This window comes from Choloepus didactylus, chromosome 6, assembly GCF_015220235.1.
Source record: "Choloepus didactylus isolate mChoDid1 chromosome 6, mChoDid1.pri, whole genome shotgun sequence".
Lineage (NCBI taxonomy): Eukaryota > Metazoa > Chordata > Mammalia > Pilosa > Megalonychidae > Choloepus > Choloepus didactylus.
In genome coordinates this window covers 4,865,955-4,879,445 of record NC_051312.1, presented here as the reverse complement: position 1 = coordinate 4,879,445, position 13,491 = coordinate 4,865,955, and the positions used below count along the sequence as shown (strand labels likewise).

Genomic DNA, 13,491 nt, shown 5'->3' with positions numbered 1-13,491 from the left:
TGATGGTGATGCTCCCTGCTGCTCTGGCTCTGTGGACCATCGGCTTTGCCCTCCACCCAGCCCGGCCACGAGAGAACTGATGCGGAGTGTAACAGGCACGCTGTCGGGGAAGAGATGTTCAGAGTGCCCTGTGGGCGGCAGCCTCGGCTGGGGCAGAAGCCCTCGATCTCACAAGATGAAGACGCAGTGGCAGGTGTGGGACCGGCCATGCCTCCCGCCTCTCCTCCCAGCAGGACCGCGGCCTCCGCGCCCCCTTTCGGGGCTGTGTGTGCAAAGCCCCTGGGAAGGGGGACCCGGCCCCTCTGCTGGGTGCAACATTCCTGTTATAACTCGGGGCCGGTCGGTGAAGCAAACACGTCTTATTTGTGAGAGGGGTGGTCGGACCAGGTCAGCACTGCACCCAGCCTCACCAGCAACCCCACTCCCAAGTGTAAACCCCAAAGAACTGAAAACAGGGGCTCAAACAAATGCACAGGCTCGCGTGTGACAGCAGCACAGCTCGCACGCGCCCGGGGGTGGGGGCAGCCTGAGTGTCCGTCAGTGGATGAACGGACACACAAAACATGGTCTGTCCATGCAGTGGGGCAGCATTCAGCCATGAAAAGGGAAAAGAAGCCAGATACAGCAGGCCGCATACTGCACGATTCCTTTTCTAGGAAATGTCCAGAATGGGCAAATCCATCAAGACAGAGGGCAGACGGGTGGTTGCCGGGGGCCAGGGGATGCCAGGGGACTGAGGGATAGCTGCTGAATGGGTTTTATTTGGGAGTGATGAAAATGTTTTGGAACTGCATAAAGTTATGTAATATTGTAAATGTACTAAATGTCACTGAATTTATAAAATGGTTAATTTCACATTATGTGACTTTTACTTTAACAAAAACAAACGTGCAAACAAAAAACCAGTTTCGATCTCCCGGGAGACAGATGAGAGTTAAGACATCAGGTCCAAGCTGCCCATCACTGACCCCACTGGACTTCTAGATCCTTCCCCAGCCTGGCCCACCTTGGGAGGGGATCTGGTTGGTGGGATCCCCTGAAGGGCCCTGGCAGTGGGTGCTGAGCAGGGCCGGGAGAGGACCCTGCCCCTGGGGTTGGCTCGGCCCCTGTGTCTCCTCATTCCTAGTGCCCGCTGTCCACAAAGCCCTCTGCAGGTGGAGAGGGACAGCTTTCCACACACAGGCTCTTTATTGCCCCCTCCCAGCCCCTAGCGCAGTGTCGGTGCTGGGGCAGGGAGACCCCTGGTTTATAACGGACACAAGGGGATGAGAAGCTTCATGCTTGGGGACAAGTAGAGCCAGAGAAGCTGAAGAAAGAGCAAGAAACAGCAGCTGGGAGAGACTGGTCCTTCCTTCCGGCTGCTCACAGAGCCCGGTCCTGAAACCAGGCCTGTCCCAGCCCAGCAGACCCCTGCTCCTGCCTGAGTGCAAAAGAGGGTGTGTGGAGCTGCGCTGGCCCCTGCAGGGCCTGGTGCACGGGGGTGGTCTCCATGAGAAAACTCCAGGCTGACCCTCTGCCCCATCCCCAAAGGAACAAAGCAGGAGCTGAGCAGCTGCCTCCTCAGAACAGGAGCCGAAAGCAAAGTTGCCGGGCCCTAAAGGCTCTCCCTGCCCGGTGTCACCACACGTGGGGGGAAGGAGCCCTCTCATACAAAAACTGCCGATGGACATGGAAAATGCAGCCCCCGTGGGAGCCCAGAGCGAAGCATGCCGAATCCTGCCTCTGGGGGGTGCGCGGCTACCCTGTCACTTTTAACCTTTGTGTCAACCCCCCACCCCTCCCCGGCAATGCCACACGCCATGCTCGCCTCCTCTCGGAGAGACAGACCCTCCTCCTGGGATTTAGCTCGACCCCAACCCACAGGGGCTCTGGAGGGCAGTGGTCCCAGCAAACGAGCGCACGGCAGGGTTCCGGGGGACACATGGGTGGGAAGGTGCCGAGTCTCTGCAGGCCCCTCCAGCACCCTCCTGCACCTCTGGGGCAGGGAGAAACAGCCTACCTGGACGCATCAAAGCTGTCATAAGAGCCGACCGTGTAATGCCTGAAGAGCTTCTTGCTGCGATCCACGCGGGTTTCTGTGCAGAGGGGAGAGAGACACAGCTTAGGAAAGTCACAGCCCCGAACGCCGAAGCCACCCGGGGCTGCCCTCTGATTTACTGGGCGGTAAGCACGAGGCCCCTCTCCCGGGGATGATCGGGGAGCAGGATGAGACCTGGTGTTGGGGTCTGACTTTGCAAAGTTCGGGCGAGGCATAAGAACCCCAAGTCTGACTCTCGAAGAGCTGGGTTCTCCTTAAAAAATGGAGGTGGGGCCCTCAGTCCCGTCAAGTTCAAACCGAACTAGTGACAGCCCACGGGGCCCTTGGAACCGGGGAGAGCAGTACTCCAAAGGGGTGCCGCTCAACCTTCTAGCAAATACGAGAATCCGTAGAGGACTGCCTTGGGGGAAAAATAACGTTTATTGTTATTTTTCTGATTATAGTTTCTTTTTCCTAAAAAAATAAAAGAAAAACCAACATGATTAACTTTCCTAATTAAGTCCTCTGCTTGGTTTTCTTACTCAGCAGATTCACGGGAAAGGATATGGACGATGTAATTAGATTTAATAGATCGCTCAGGGCTGGAGGGGGAAAAACATGGCAACACAACCTTAAGAAACACAGAGACTCATGGTTTACCATTCAGACATTTTTCTCCCAAATAAAATTTCCTGCATAGTCTCCTTCCTAAACTCTGCAAATAATACAGAGAAATTATGTGACTGGCTTCAGGAAACTGGCCTGAAATCTAATTTAAACACTTGTAACCCTCTCTGTTGTCTGTCTCCTGGATCCCATATTCCAAAACGAGTGTGGCTTTATCCAAACCTCCAAACACACGTATGTAATTCAAAAGGGAACACATGTAACGGTTTTGGGAAGGTCAGTGCAATCCCTCTTGGCGCCTTCTTTGCCTAGCAACTATGTGGCAGAGGCAGCCAGCTGCTCCCCAGCAATGCGGCCTCCTTTTCTATACAGTGTACACTCCTTTGGGGAGCAGGTGTCCAGCCCAGGACTACATTTCCCAGCTACCCTTGCACCTGGGTGTGGCCATGTGACAGGTTCTCACCAATGGAATGAGAGCACAAGCAAGGGGTCCTTCCAAGCCCAGGCTCCTAAGGAGCCAGTGGGCTTTCCCACCTTCTCCAGGACACTAGAGGATGGTGGAATCGCGAGCTGGAAGATGCCTAGCGCTGTTCCAGGAGCAAGAGTAATCTCACTGTGTTATGCTACGCTATATGGATTTATTTGTTACAGCAGCTAGCGTTGCCTTGACTGGCTCAGCTCCCACCTCCCTCTCCCCCCTTTCCCATCACTCCTTCCAGAAACCTGGGGCTCCAACAATTCCCCAACCGGTGACAGTATCACCATCACCACCATCATGTCCACATGAATTGAGCATTTACTCGTACAAGCCCTGTCCTGAGCGCCATACGTGTTTTCACTCGTTTGGTTGTCACAAGCACCCCTGAGGGGTAAACCTGCTGCTCACAGCTTTCTCAGGTCCAGCCCATGGATGCTCCTAGGCCTTTCCAGCTGGTTTCATGCCATCCTTTAAATCATTTCCACGGAGTCAGCCCTCCGTCCTCTGCCCGGCCTGAATCTCCCACATCATTGCCAACTGCGTCATCACTGCCCTTCCTTGGTTCCTCCCCTGTGCCTGGTCTACACCATCTGGCACATCTGAGGGTCAACGCAGCCCTGGGAGGGAGAGGGGACCCCTGGCCCCTTTCATGGATGATGACAGGAAGGGCTGGCAAGGCAGGGTAACTTGTCCAAAGACACACACCCACTAAGTGTCCAGACTCATAACCCCATGTGGTCTGACCCCTGTGAGCAGGTCTGAATCCCCCAGGCCCTCTGAGCTACTCAAGGACAGGTACTTCACCTTGTTTCTCTCTGCATTGTCCCCTGGTGTCTAACTCCAGGTATATACTCAGTGTAAATACTTGCTGACCCAAACTAAATGATCCACTGTGCAATTAGCAAATTGAAACCCACCATACAACATCAGGGTGGTCTGCGCCCGTGGGGCCCTCACCAGGCCAGGCGCCGGTCCAGCCAAGCTGCACCTGCCTCCCTGTGTTTGCCATCTGGACCAGATGTACCCAGGTGTTCCTCTGCCTCCTCCTCCCCGGCATCCATCTCTTACACGTGTTCATTTCCAGTCACTGCTGATCGTGCCCACTGGGGAGCCAAACACAGGGAGAAGAAAGCAGGGCCTGAGGCTCTGCTCCCTGAGGCTCAGGATCCCGGTACCCAGAGGGGAAGGGGCTCGTGGACTCTAACCTTCCATGGGCTGGGCTAAGGGCACTGGCAGTCGGACAGCACAGGCTGGGCGGCACATCTGGCCCAGGCCATGCAGGGATAAGTGGGACTTGAACCTCTTCGTGGGGTTAAGCAGAGTATCTCATGCAGCCACCGAGGGACCACGGGGATTGGCTGCTAATTATTATTATTACTCTTAATTGCCTCTGTGCTTAACCCCCCATGTGGCAGCTGTGTGCTGGTTGTCATGGGAACCACTGGGCACTGAGAGCTGATTGGTGCAGGCTCCTGGCTGAGGTCAGAGGCTCCTGGGTCCAGGAGCAGAGAAAGAGCATGTGAAGAGTGAGTGTGTGTGAGCATGTGTGTGTGTGCACACACGTGCATGTGTTTGTGTTTACCAGAAGGAAGAGTGTTCCAAAAAGGGAGCAGCTTCTAGGCTAGGTGAGTAGCTAGCGATTCCCAGACTTGGGATTTAATAGATCAGTACAATTTTAAACCCAGTGAGGAGGGGTTTAGACCAACACAAGGTTTACCAAGATTTTATTTGGCTCAGTAAGGGTATGAAAAGCAATAAATCCCTATCTTCTCTCAGAACTTTTACGTACGAGAAAAGGAAGCGTTAGAAAGGGTACCATCTCCCACCACATTATGAAAACCTTCCATTGCCCAGGCTCTCCCTGCCCTCTAGTTCCACGCCTTCTGCTCTGCAGTATAGCCCCGAAGGGGTGGAGAAGGGGTTCTGAGGGATTCATTCATCATCTTCATGATCTTCATTGATGTCATCACCATCATCATCATCGCCACCTTCACCATCAACATTATCTTCATTGACGTTGTCACCATCATCACCACCATCATGTTCTACCTCACTATCATCATCATTGTTCTCTTCATCCTCTTATCCATCTTACCCATCATCACCACCCTCACCTCCCTCATCTTCTTCATCATCTTCATTGACATCATCACCATCATATTCTACTTCACTATCATCATCACTGTTGTTCTCTTCGTCATCTTACCCATCATCACCACCCTCACCACCCTCATCATCATCATTGTTGTCATCTTCATCATCTTCACCATCTTCTCCATCATTGTCAACACCACCTTCATCATCTTCACTTTCATTGATATCATCATCATCCTAATTATCCTAATCATTATTATCACTGCAGCAGGAGACACATTTATTTACTGCCTCCTAAGTGTGAGACACTCTGCTGAATTATCTCACTTCATTAAAAAAATGTTCCATGAGAGGAACAAGCCCTCTCGCAATCTAGCCCTGCGGTTCAGGCGAGGCTGCCCAGCCTGCTCTCCACCCCCAATCCCCTGGCCCCGGGCTCCAGTGGTCGGCCTGGGAGCCATGCCTGCCCACCCCTTTGGCCACAGTGAGTGGCTCAGGGTATGGGCAGGTGCCCCAAGCTGGGCCACTGGGGCTCCAGTCTTGGGCCTGGGGGAACTACTGGTTAAATGAAGTGATCCTGCTGCTGGGTCTCCTACTCAAGAGGCCACCACGGGCAGAGAGGCTGCCTGGAGTAAAGCCAGCACTAAGGACAGCAGAGGACCTGGCGGCAGGAGAGAAGGGGGAAGGAGACACCCACACCCACACCCAGACTGACTGGTCAGTGGGCCTGACGACATGGTCTGCGGTCTTAATTACTAGGTCTATTAAAGGGGGGGGGGCGGCCGGTTGCTGAACCCTCGGCTCTCGGCGTTGCTCTGAGGGTACCGGCGGCGGGGGCTCTTTCCCGGAGGTGAAGGCGAGGCGGGAGACTTGGCCAGGTCCCCGGCGGGGGGGCGTGCAAGGTATGGAGGGCGGCGAGAAAGGAACAGGAGGGACACGGTTCTTTTTGGGTCATAGAAGAAAACCAAGAGAGCTTTATTAGGGGAGAGCACAAGCTTATATTGGGCGATTAGAGGGTGGGGTAGCTGTAGAGGTCAAAGGCTTGGATTGGTTCGGAGAGGGCGCGGAGGTTGATAGACAAGGGGCGAGAGTTGTTCTGGTAACTGCGCATGCACACTGACGGTGGGGGAGTTGCTCTGGCAACGGGGAGTGTCAGGGGCAAGATAAGGGGGTGGGGAAAAGGCGGTTCCCTCCGGCAAGCCTCTCCTAACAGTGGTATTTTGGGTGAGGAAATGGGGCCTGCCTCCGGCCTCACTTTCCCAGGCCCGGGGGGCTGTGAAGGGCGCTGTTCACCCGTACCCACTACCCTCCCCAGGGGTGGCCGATCCCCTGGCCCAGGCCCGCCAAGTCGAAGCACGTAATCAGTGTCCCGCAATGGTCAAACACCTGGATGCAGGCACACCTGGCTTTTCACTTATACAGACCACATAAGTTTTCCTTTTGGATTAAGGCATTTAGCTCTCTGTCATTTACCACACAAAGAGCTCAGAATGATAAAGCAATACATTTAATCACTTGATTTACTGTACCCAATGGCCAAGATATGGTGCAAACATTGATTTTGTGTGCATCCACCCCTTCCCTGGGGAAAACACTGCTTCCTTCCACCACATGGTGGTCCTGGCAGAGCTGCCTCTCATGGGACCCAGCCCCTCCCCCCCAACAGCCACTGGGATGGACCCTCCTGGATATTGACACCATTACTGAATGACCCCTGACCCAAGCGGGGTCAACTGGCCTTTTCCGGAGATTTCCCGAGGTCTGGATGTCGAGGAAGATGATCTTGGCTTCCTTTTGGAGCATGAGGTGGAAAGTACATGGTGGGACTGTCACCACAGGGAGAGAATCGGTCTAAGAATGCAGCCAGCACAAAGTGCCCCGATGCCAAGAATCCCTGGACATTGGCTCGTGGTGGACATGAGAGCTACCCATCTAAGATTTCTGGCTTTCCTCCCTCTGGGCACGTGGTTGGAGTCTCCTTCTTGGCTCTCTTATGGTTGGGTGGCTCCTTAAAATTAGCTTTGGCCTATGAGTTTTTTTTTTTTACAGCACTTCTTGGAGGGAGCATTTAATTCCCAACTGAGCAACATTCTCCAGAACATTTTTTTTCTCTTGGGCATAACGACCAGCAACGGTTGAGGTGGGGGCTGTTCCATCAACCTGGGTCCCTGAGTGAGCTCCCCACTGATACACGATGGACATGTGGAATGAATGAGAAATAAACTTCTTCTGTTTTAAGTCACTGATTTAGGGGGATATTTGTTACTGCAGCTTTACTGAGCCTAAGCTGACTGATACAGACGATGCACGGCCTTCCCAGTCATGTGAGCCAATACAATCCATATTTTGCTCAAGCCATACAGACCTGGGTTCTATCACTTGCAACCAAGAGTCTTGGAAACTAAAGGCAGGAAGACAAGGTGAAATCAAGGCAAACTCTGTCTTCTGGCCCTGGGTCTGTAAGACTGCCCATGTTTCCTAGGAGAACATGGGAAACCACCTAACAGATAATGGGAATGCATCGCATTAAACATGGCCAGAACATGGCACAGCAGCCTGTGCTTTTACGAGTCTAAGAAGAGGAGGTCCCTCTGCTTATGCCAAAGGAGAGAGAGGAGCCAACCAAGAGGGAACCATTTTTACTTGCTGTTTCCTTAACCACGTAGAAGCTTCTTGAAGGCAAGAACCAAGCTGTTTGCAAACAGGCCCATCTACTCTGCCGTGCCAGGCTCAGGGCTTCACATATTGGGGGAGCTCAGCAGCGTTTGTAGTGATGCCGCAGAGTCTGCAGGCCAGCAGTGTCCGTCACCCTAGTCTGAGCTGCCATCATCTCCGCCTGGGTCACTGCCATAGCCCCCTTGCCCCCTGCTTCCACTCTTGGGCCTCTCCTCACTGATCTACCCTCCACAGAGCAAACAGAATCAGTTTTCAAGAATGTGAGTCAGATAATCTCACTCTGCGGCTTAAAATTTTCCGACGGTTTCCCAGTGCAATTGGAAGCATATCCCAGCATCCTCTGATGACATGGAAGGCCTGATGCCACGTGGCCCTGCCTGCTTGTCCCTCATCTTCCACCGCTCACAAGCCTCAATCACTCCATTCCAGCCGTTCCTTGAACACACTGCGCTCGTTCATACCTCAGGGCCTTGGCACCTGCTGGTCCTCTGGAACATTCTTTCCCCTGCTCAAACTTCACTGTCCTGCTCTTGCCCAGCACCAACAACACAGCTTGGCCCAACAGCCATGGAACAAAGGAATGAACGGATAAAATTCACATGCCCCGAACCCTTAGCTCCTGTTGCAGTTTCACATCCATGGGGCTAACCGGGACAAGGTGAAGATAAGGTGCAGCCTGCTCAACTGGTTCCTCTCGGGGCTGATGGAGGGGCAGGAGCAGCCCGTCCTACAAACCAAAAACTTGAGTTCTAGTCCTGACCTTGGGGTGACCATGTGTCCTTCTCACAGGGCCTCAGTGGGCCTCTTGAGTCTAAAACGGGAAAGTTGGGAAAAAGGACCCCAGAGGCCCTTTTACTTCTCACCAGGAGCATCCACCGAATGCAAATGGAGGTGAACCCCTTTCCCAGGAGTGGGCTACATGCCCGGGTGCCCACTCAGGCATTATTTAAAGCCTCTGTGCCTTGAAAGCTTTTCTCTGAGTGTGCCCTTAAAAAAAAAACACTAAAAACCTCAATTGGGAGGGAAAAAAAAAACAACCCTAGAAATTCCATTGCATATACCTCTTGCAACTTTTGAAAGGGGGTGACAGATTGCACGACAAGCTCCAGTTCGTCAGCAATTAAAATAGCCCGTGGAGCAGAGCGGCTTAGAAGAGGAGCTGTACGGCTTGGCAAGGACCCCCAAGGCGGGGCAGCCAGGGAGCTCCTACAGTGCGGGACACTGATTACGTGCTTCAACTTGGCGGGCCTGGGCTGGGGGACCTGATCAGCCCCTGGGGAGGGTGGTGGGCACGGGCGACAGCGCCCTCCGCAGCCCCCCGGGCCTGGGAAAGTGAGGCCGGAGGCAGGCCCCATTTCCTCACCCAAAATACCACTGTTAGGGGAGGCTTGCCGGAGGGAACCGCCTTTTCCCCACCCCCTTATCTTGCCCGGACACTCCCCGTTGCCGGTGCAACTCCCATCACCACCAGTGCGTATACATTGTTGCCAGACACCGTTACCGGAGCAACTCTCGCCCCTTTTCAATCAACCTCCGCGCCCTCTCAGAACCAATCCAAGCCTTTAACCTCTACAGCTACCCCGCCCTCTAAACGCCCGATATAAGCTTGTACTCTCCCCTAATAAACTCTCTTGGTTTCTTCACCCTAAAAAGAAATGTGTCCCGCCTGTTCCTTTCTCGCCGCCCTCCATACTTTGCACGCCACCCCGCCGGGGACCTGGCCAAGTCCCCCGCCTCGCCCTCGCCTCCGGGAAAGAGCCCCCGCCGCCGGTACCCTCCAAGCAATCCTGAGAGCCTAGGATTTAGCAACCGGCCGCCACCCCCCCCCCCCCGACGAATCAACTGCGACCGCACTACAGGCTCCTTTGATCCTGGAGTGACTGTTTTTCTGGAAAAAGGGAATAAGAAGAGGAATTTTCTCAAAGAAAAAAAAATTAGGACTCTGCAAGGCCAAGAGATAAATCCCAAGGGGGTTGGTGGTGGCTGCGGGGGAGGGTGGGCTGTGGCCCCAGTGATTCGGGCAAGAAGGCAGAAGACAGCCTGAGCTGTCCGTACATTCTTGGGGTGCCGGTGGGTGAGAGGGAGGCAAAGAGGATGCAGAACAGTCCAGCATTCAGACATGACAATCGTGAGCTTAAATCCCGCACTGGCAGTACAACCCCAGGCGGGACACCAACTCCCCCAGCCTCAGTTTCCCCGACCACAGCATGGGAGTACAGCAGCACCTGCCTTACAGTGTAGAGGAGAGCTTTAAATGAAAGGACACTTGTAAAGAAATGCCTTCCCAAGGGCCCCACCCAGATAATCTCTCAAGGAACGTGGGCCACTGCTGATTCTGGAGGAGCCCTCTCTGTCTTCCTGTCCCCTGCCCTCTGTGACAACAGCCCTCAGCCTCACACACAGAGGGAGACCCCTGGCCACGCCTGCACCCTGTAACCTCATGCCCCGGCAGGCTGCTTGGGCCACGAGACGGCCTGGGAGCCAAGCCGGCCGATCGGACCCTCTCCTGGGTGTTTGGAAAGGATGTGGGGCACAGCCTCCGCCCCGTGTGTGAAGCAAGGGCTGTAAATTCAGGCGCTGAGACTGTCACTGCAGCGTGGAGAACGGAAACACCTGGTTGGGGAGAGCAGGGTGGGGAGACGGTGAGGCAGGAAGCCAGGGCCCTACAAAGGCACCCGAGGCTCTGGACAGGGCTGCTTGCCGTGGCCCAGGCTGCTTGCAGCACTCGGGGGGCTGGCCCATGCTCTGCTTTGTGGTCCAGGAAAGCCCTCTGCACCCTCACGCTGGCTTGCCTTTCCTCATTTACCCAGCTCACGCCAAAGGGCGCTGGCTTTCAGTGACACGGTCACCCTGGTGGGAAGGTTTCCCACAGCAGCAGAGACAGTTTCAGGATCCGCCTCGGGCCCCGATGTGAAGCCGTCCACCAGGCCTGGGCTGCCAGCGGGCAGTCTGGATGCTGCAGGGCTCCTGGTGTCCTGTCTGCCAATTCCTAAGTACTGGGGATCATCAAGACGTGCCCCTGCACGTCTCCAAATGCCCCCATGAGCCACGGCCCCTCCACCTCGATGGCCAGGAGTGGCCCCTCCACACCCTTTGAGGGATCACACAATAATGAACAGAGCATTTAAATTCTTTCCTCCAAAGGCAATTGTAAAAATTTACTATTTTATTGTAAAAATTTACTTTTTATTGGCAACATGCACAGAAAGTAAGAACTGCCGACGGGGCTGTGTATTTGGAAGAGGAGATTGGAGGGAATATTGATTTACAGCTCTTTTGCTGAACCTCAGGGTTGGTTCTAAGACACAAAAGGAGCGTTCAAATTCCTGTGGATTCTGAACAGGTTGGTATAAAAGGTGAGATGGAGAACTAAATTACGTCAGCATCTGCAGCCGAAATCCTGAAGGGACGCGGAAAGGAGGCCCTGCCATCTGATGGCCCTGGGGTCTTGGTCTAGTTACGTGCCCTGTCTCGGCCTCGGTGTCCTCTGCCACACCACAGGACACTGGTCACCGTTGGCCCCTGCTGGTGGGGGTCCTGCTGGGGTGGGGAAGGGTCCAGGGGAGGCTCCCTGGAGGCCATGACTGCCCTGGCCACGTAGGAAGTCAAGCAGGGATGGCATTTTAGCTTCCCAGGCTGCTGAATAAGCAGATACAAGGAAACGCATCGGCTTTAACAATGGCGATTTATTAGCTTACACACTCACAGTTTTGAGGCTGTGAAAATGTACAAATAAGGCATAATCAAGCCAGTGCTTTATTCCTGAAGACTGGCTGCCAGCGATCCTCGGCTCCTCTGCCACACAGCAAAGCCCGTGGCGGTGTCTGCTCATCTCTCCCTTCTCTCCTAGGTTTTGTTGCTTTCAGCATCTTGCTTCTGTGGCTTTCTCTCTCTTCTTCTCATTTTCACTCTCTTATAAAGGACTCCAGTAATAGGAATAAGACGCATCCTGATGAGGTGGGCCACACCTTAACTGAAGTAGCCTCATCAAAAGGTCCTACTTACAATGAGCTCACACCCACAGGAATGGATTAGCTTTAGGAACATGATTTTCTGGGTTTCGTACAATTCCAAACTGCTGCAGATGGGCAGTGATAGAGACAAAGTCACTGTGCTGGTTTGAATCTATTATGTCCCCTGGAACAAGTCATATTCTTTAATGCAATCTTGTGAGGGCAGATTGATTAATCTTTCTGATTAGGGTGTGACCTCTTGATTGAGAGTTTCCATGGAGATGTGACCCACCCAACTGTAGGTGATAACTATGATTGAATTATTTCCGTGGAGGTGTGGCCCTGCCCATTCAGCGTGAGTCTTGATTAGTTTACTGGAGTCCTGAAGAGCTCAGACAGAAGGAGCTCAGTGCTGCAGCTGAGAGAGACGTTTTGGAGACAGCTGTTGAAAGCAGACTTTTGCTGATGCTGATTCTTAGACATGCTTGGAGATGCCGACAGAAGGATGTTTAGCTAATAGATGAAGCCCAGAGTTGGGCCCGGGATATGCCAATACAGGATCGCCAGGCACTTAGAGAGAAACGTCCCGGGAGAAAGAACCAAGAATGCACAGGAGCTGAGAGAGGAGCTGGGACACAACCTGGCAGCAAAGGATCAGCAGACGCCAGCCATGTGCCTTCCCAGCTAGCAGAGGTTTTCCAGACGCCATTGGCCATCCTTCAGTGAAGGTATACTTGTGCTGATGCCTTAATTTGGACATTTTCATGGCCTTCAGACTGTAAATTTGTAACCAAATAAACTCCCTTTATCAAGCCAATCTGTTTCTGGTATTTTGCATAACGGCAGCATTAGCAAACCGGAGCAGTCATATACAAGCTAAAGGTTTACTTGGTCTTAACCCTGTGGCTGGATTTGTAGTTTGGAGGCCGATAGAGGGGCAGTGAGTGAGGCCTCTCTCCCTCCGTTGAACTGTAGGGTCCTCTCTCAGCCCTAATTCCTGTCTCCTGGCCCAAAGTGGCAAACTCCCGAGTTTGAACCCAGAACCCTGAGCAGGCTGGGGGACCCCTAACACCCCTTCCAGTGCCTGGGGAAGCGGATCACGATTCAATACCACCCCCGAGGAAGCCCTGCCATGGGGTATTCTCACGGCCACTTTACAGAGGAGGAAGTTGGGGCTCAGGGTCACCCACCGTACAACATGGCAGAGCCGTCCACACCCCAAAACCACAAGCAAGAGTCTTGCATCCACATATCTACCTTCCCACCCCAAAGCACTCCCGTGTGATCTCCGGCGGGTTTTAAATCAGACACCACTTGAGCTGCGCCCCAGGATTGTGGGCCAAATCGGGGATCAGAACCTCACGGAGGAAGTCAATTACTGATGGGGACGAGAGACCAAAATAACTTTTCTTTTTAAAAAGCAAAGATGCTGAACGGCTTCTGGCAAAGCAAAGACGCATTCCGGTGGAAATGCCAGGCGGAGCTGGCAGCGGGTGCCAAAGCAGGCCGTCTCGGGCTCTGAGCTCACCATCACTGCTCACCCAGGCCTGTCCCCCCGCCGGCAAAATGGGGGTGATCTAGAGTCTGCAGGGTTCGCTTCCATGCCAGCAGGGCGTGGAAGGGGCAGAAAGCAGAAGACCTTGGGG

General features: G+C 53.7%; 1 protein-coding gene across 1 annotated transcript in view; it reads right to left on the bottom strand.

Moving 5' to 3' along the window:
* SHANK2 (SH3 and multiple ankyrin repeat domains 2) overlaps positions 1 to 13,491 on the bottom strand; it is a 624,412-nt gene that overhangs the window by 184,692 nt on the left and 426,229 nt on the right. Inside the window, exon 15 of the mRNA XM_037841736.1 lies at positions 2,000 to 2,075. Coding sequence (XP_037697664.1) covers positions 2,000 to 2,075 — 76 coding nt within the window. The remainder of the gene's footprint in view (positions 1 to 1,999; positions 2,076 to 13,491) is intronic.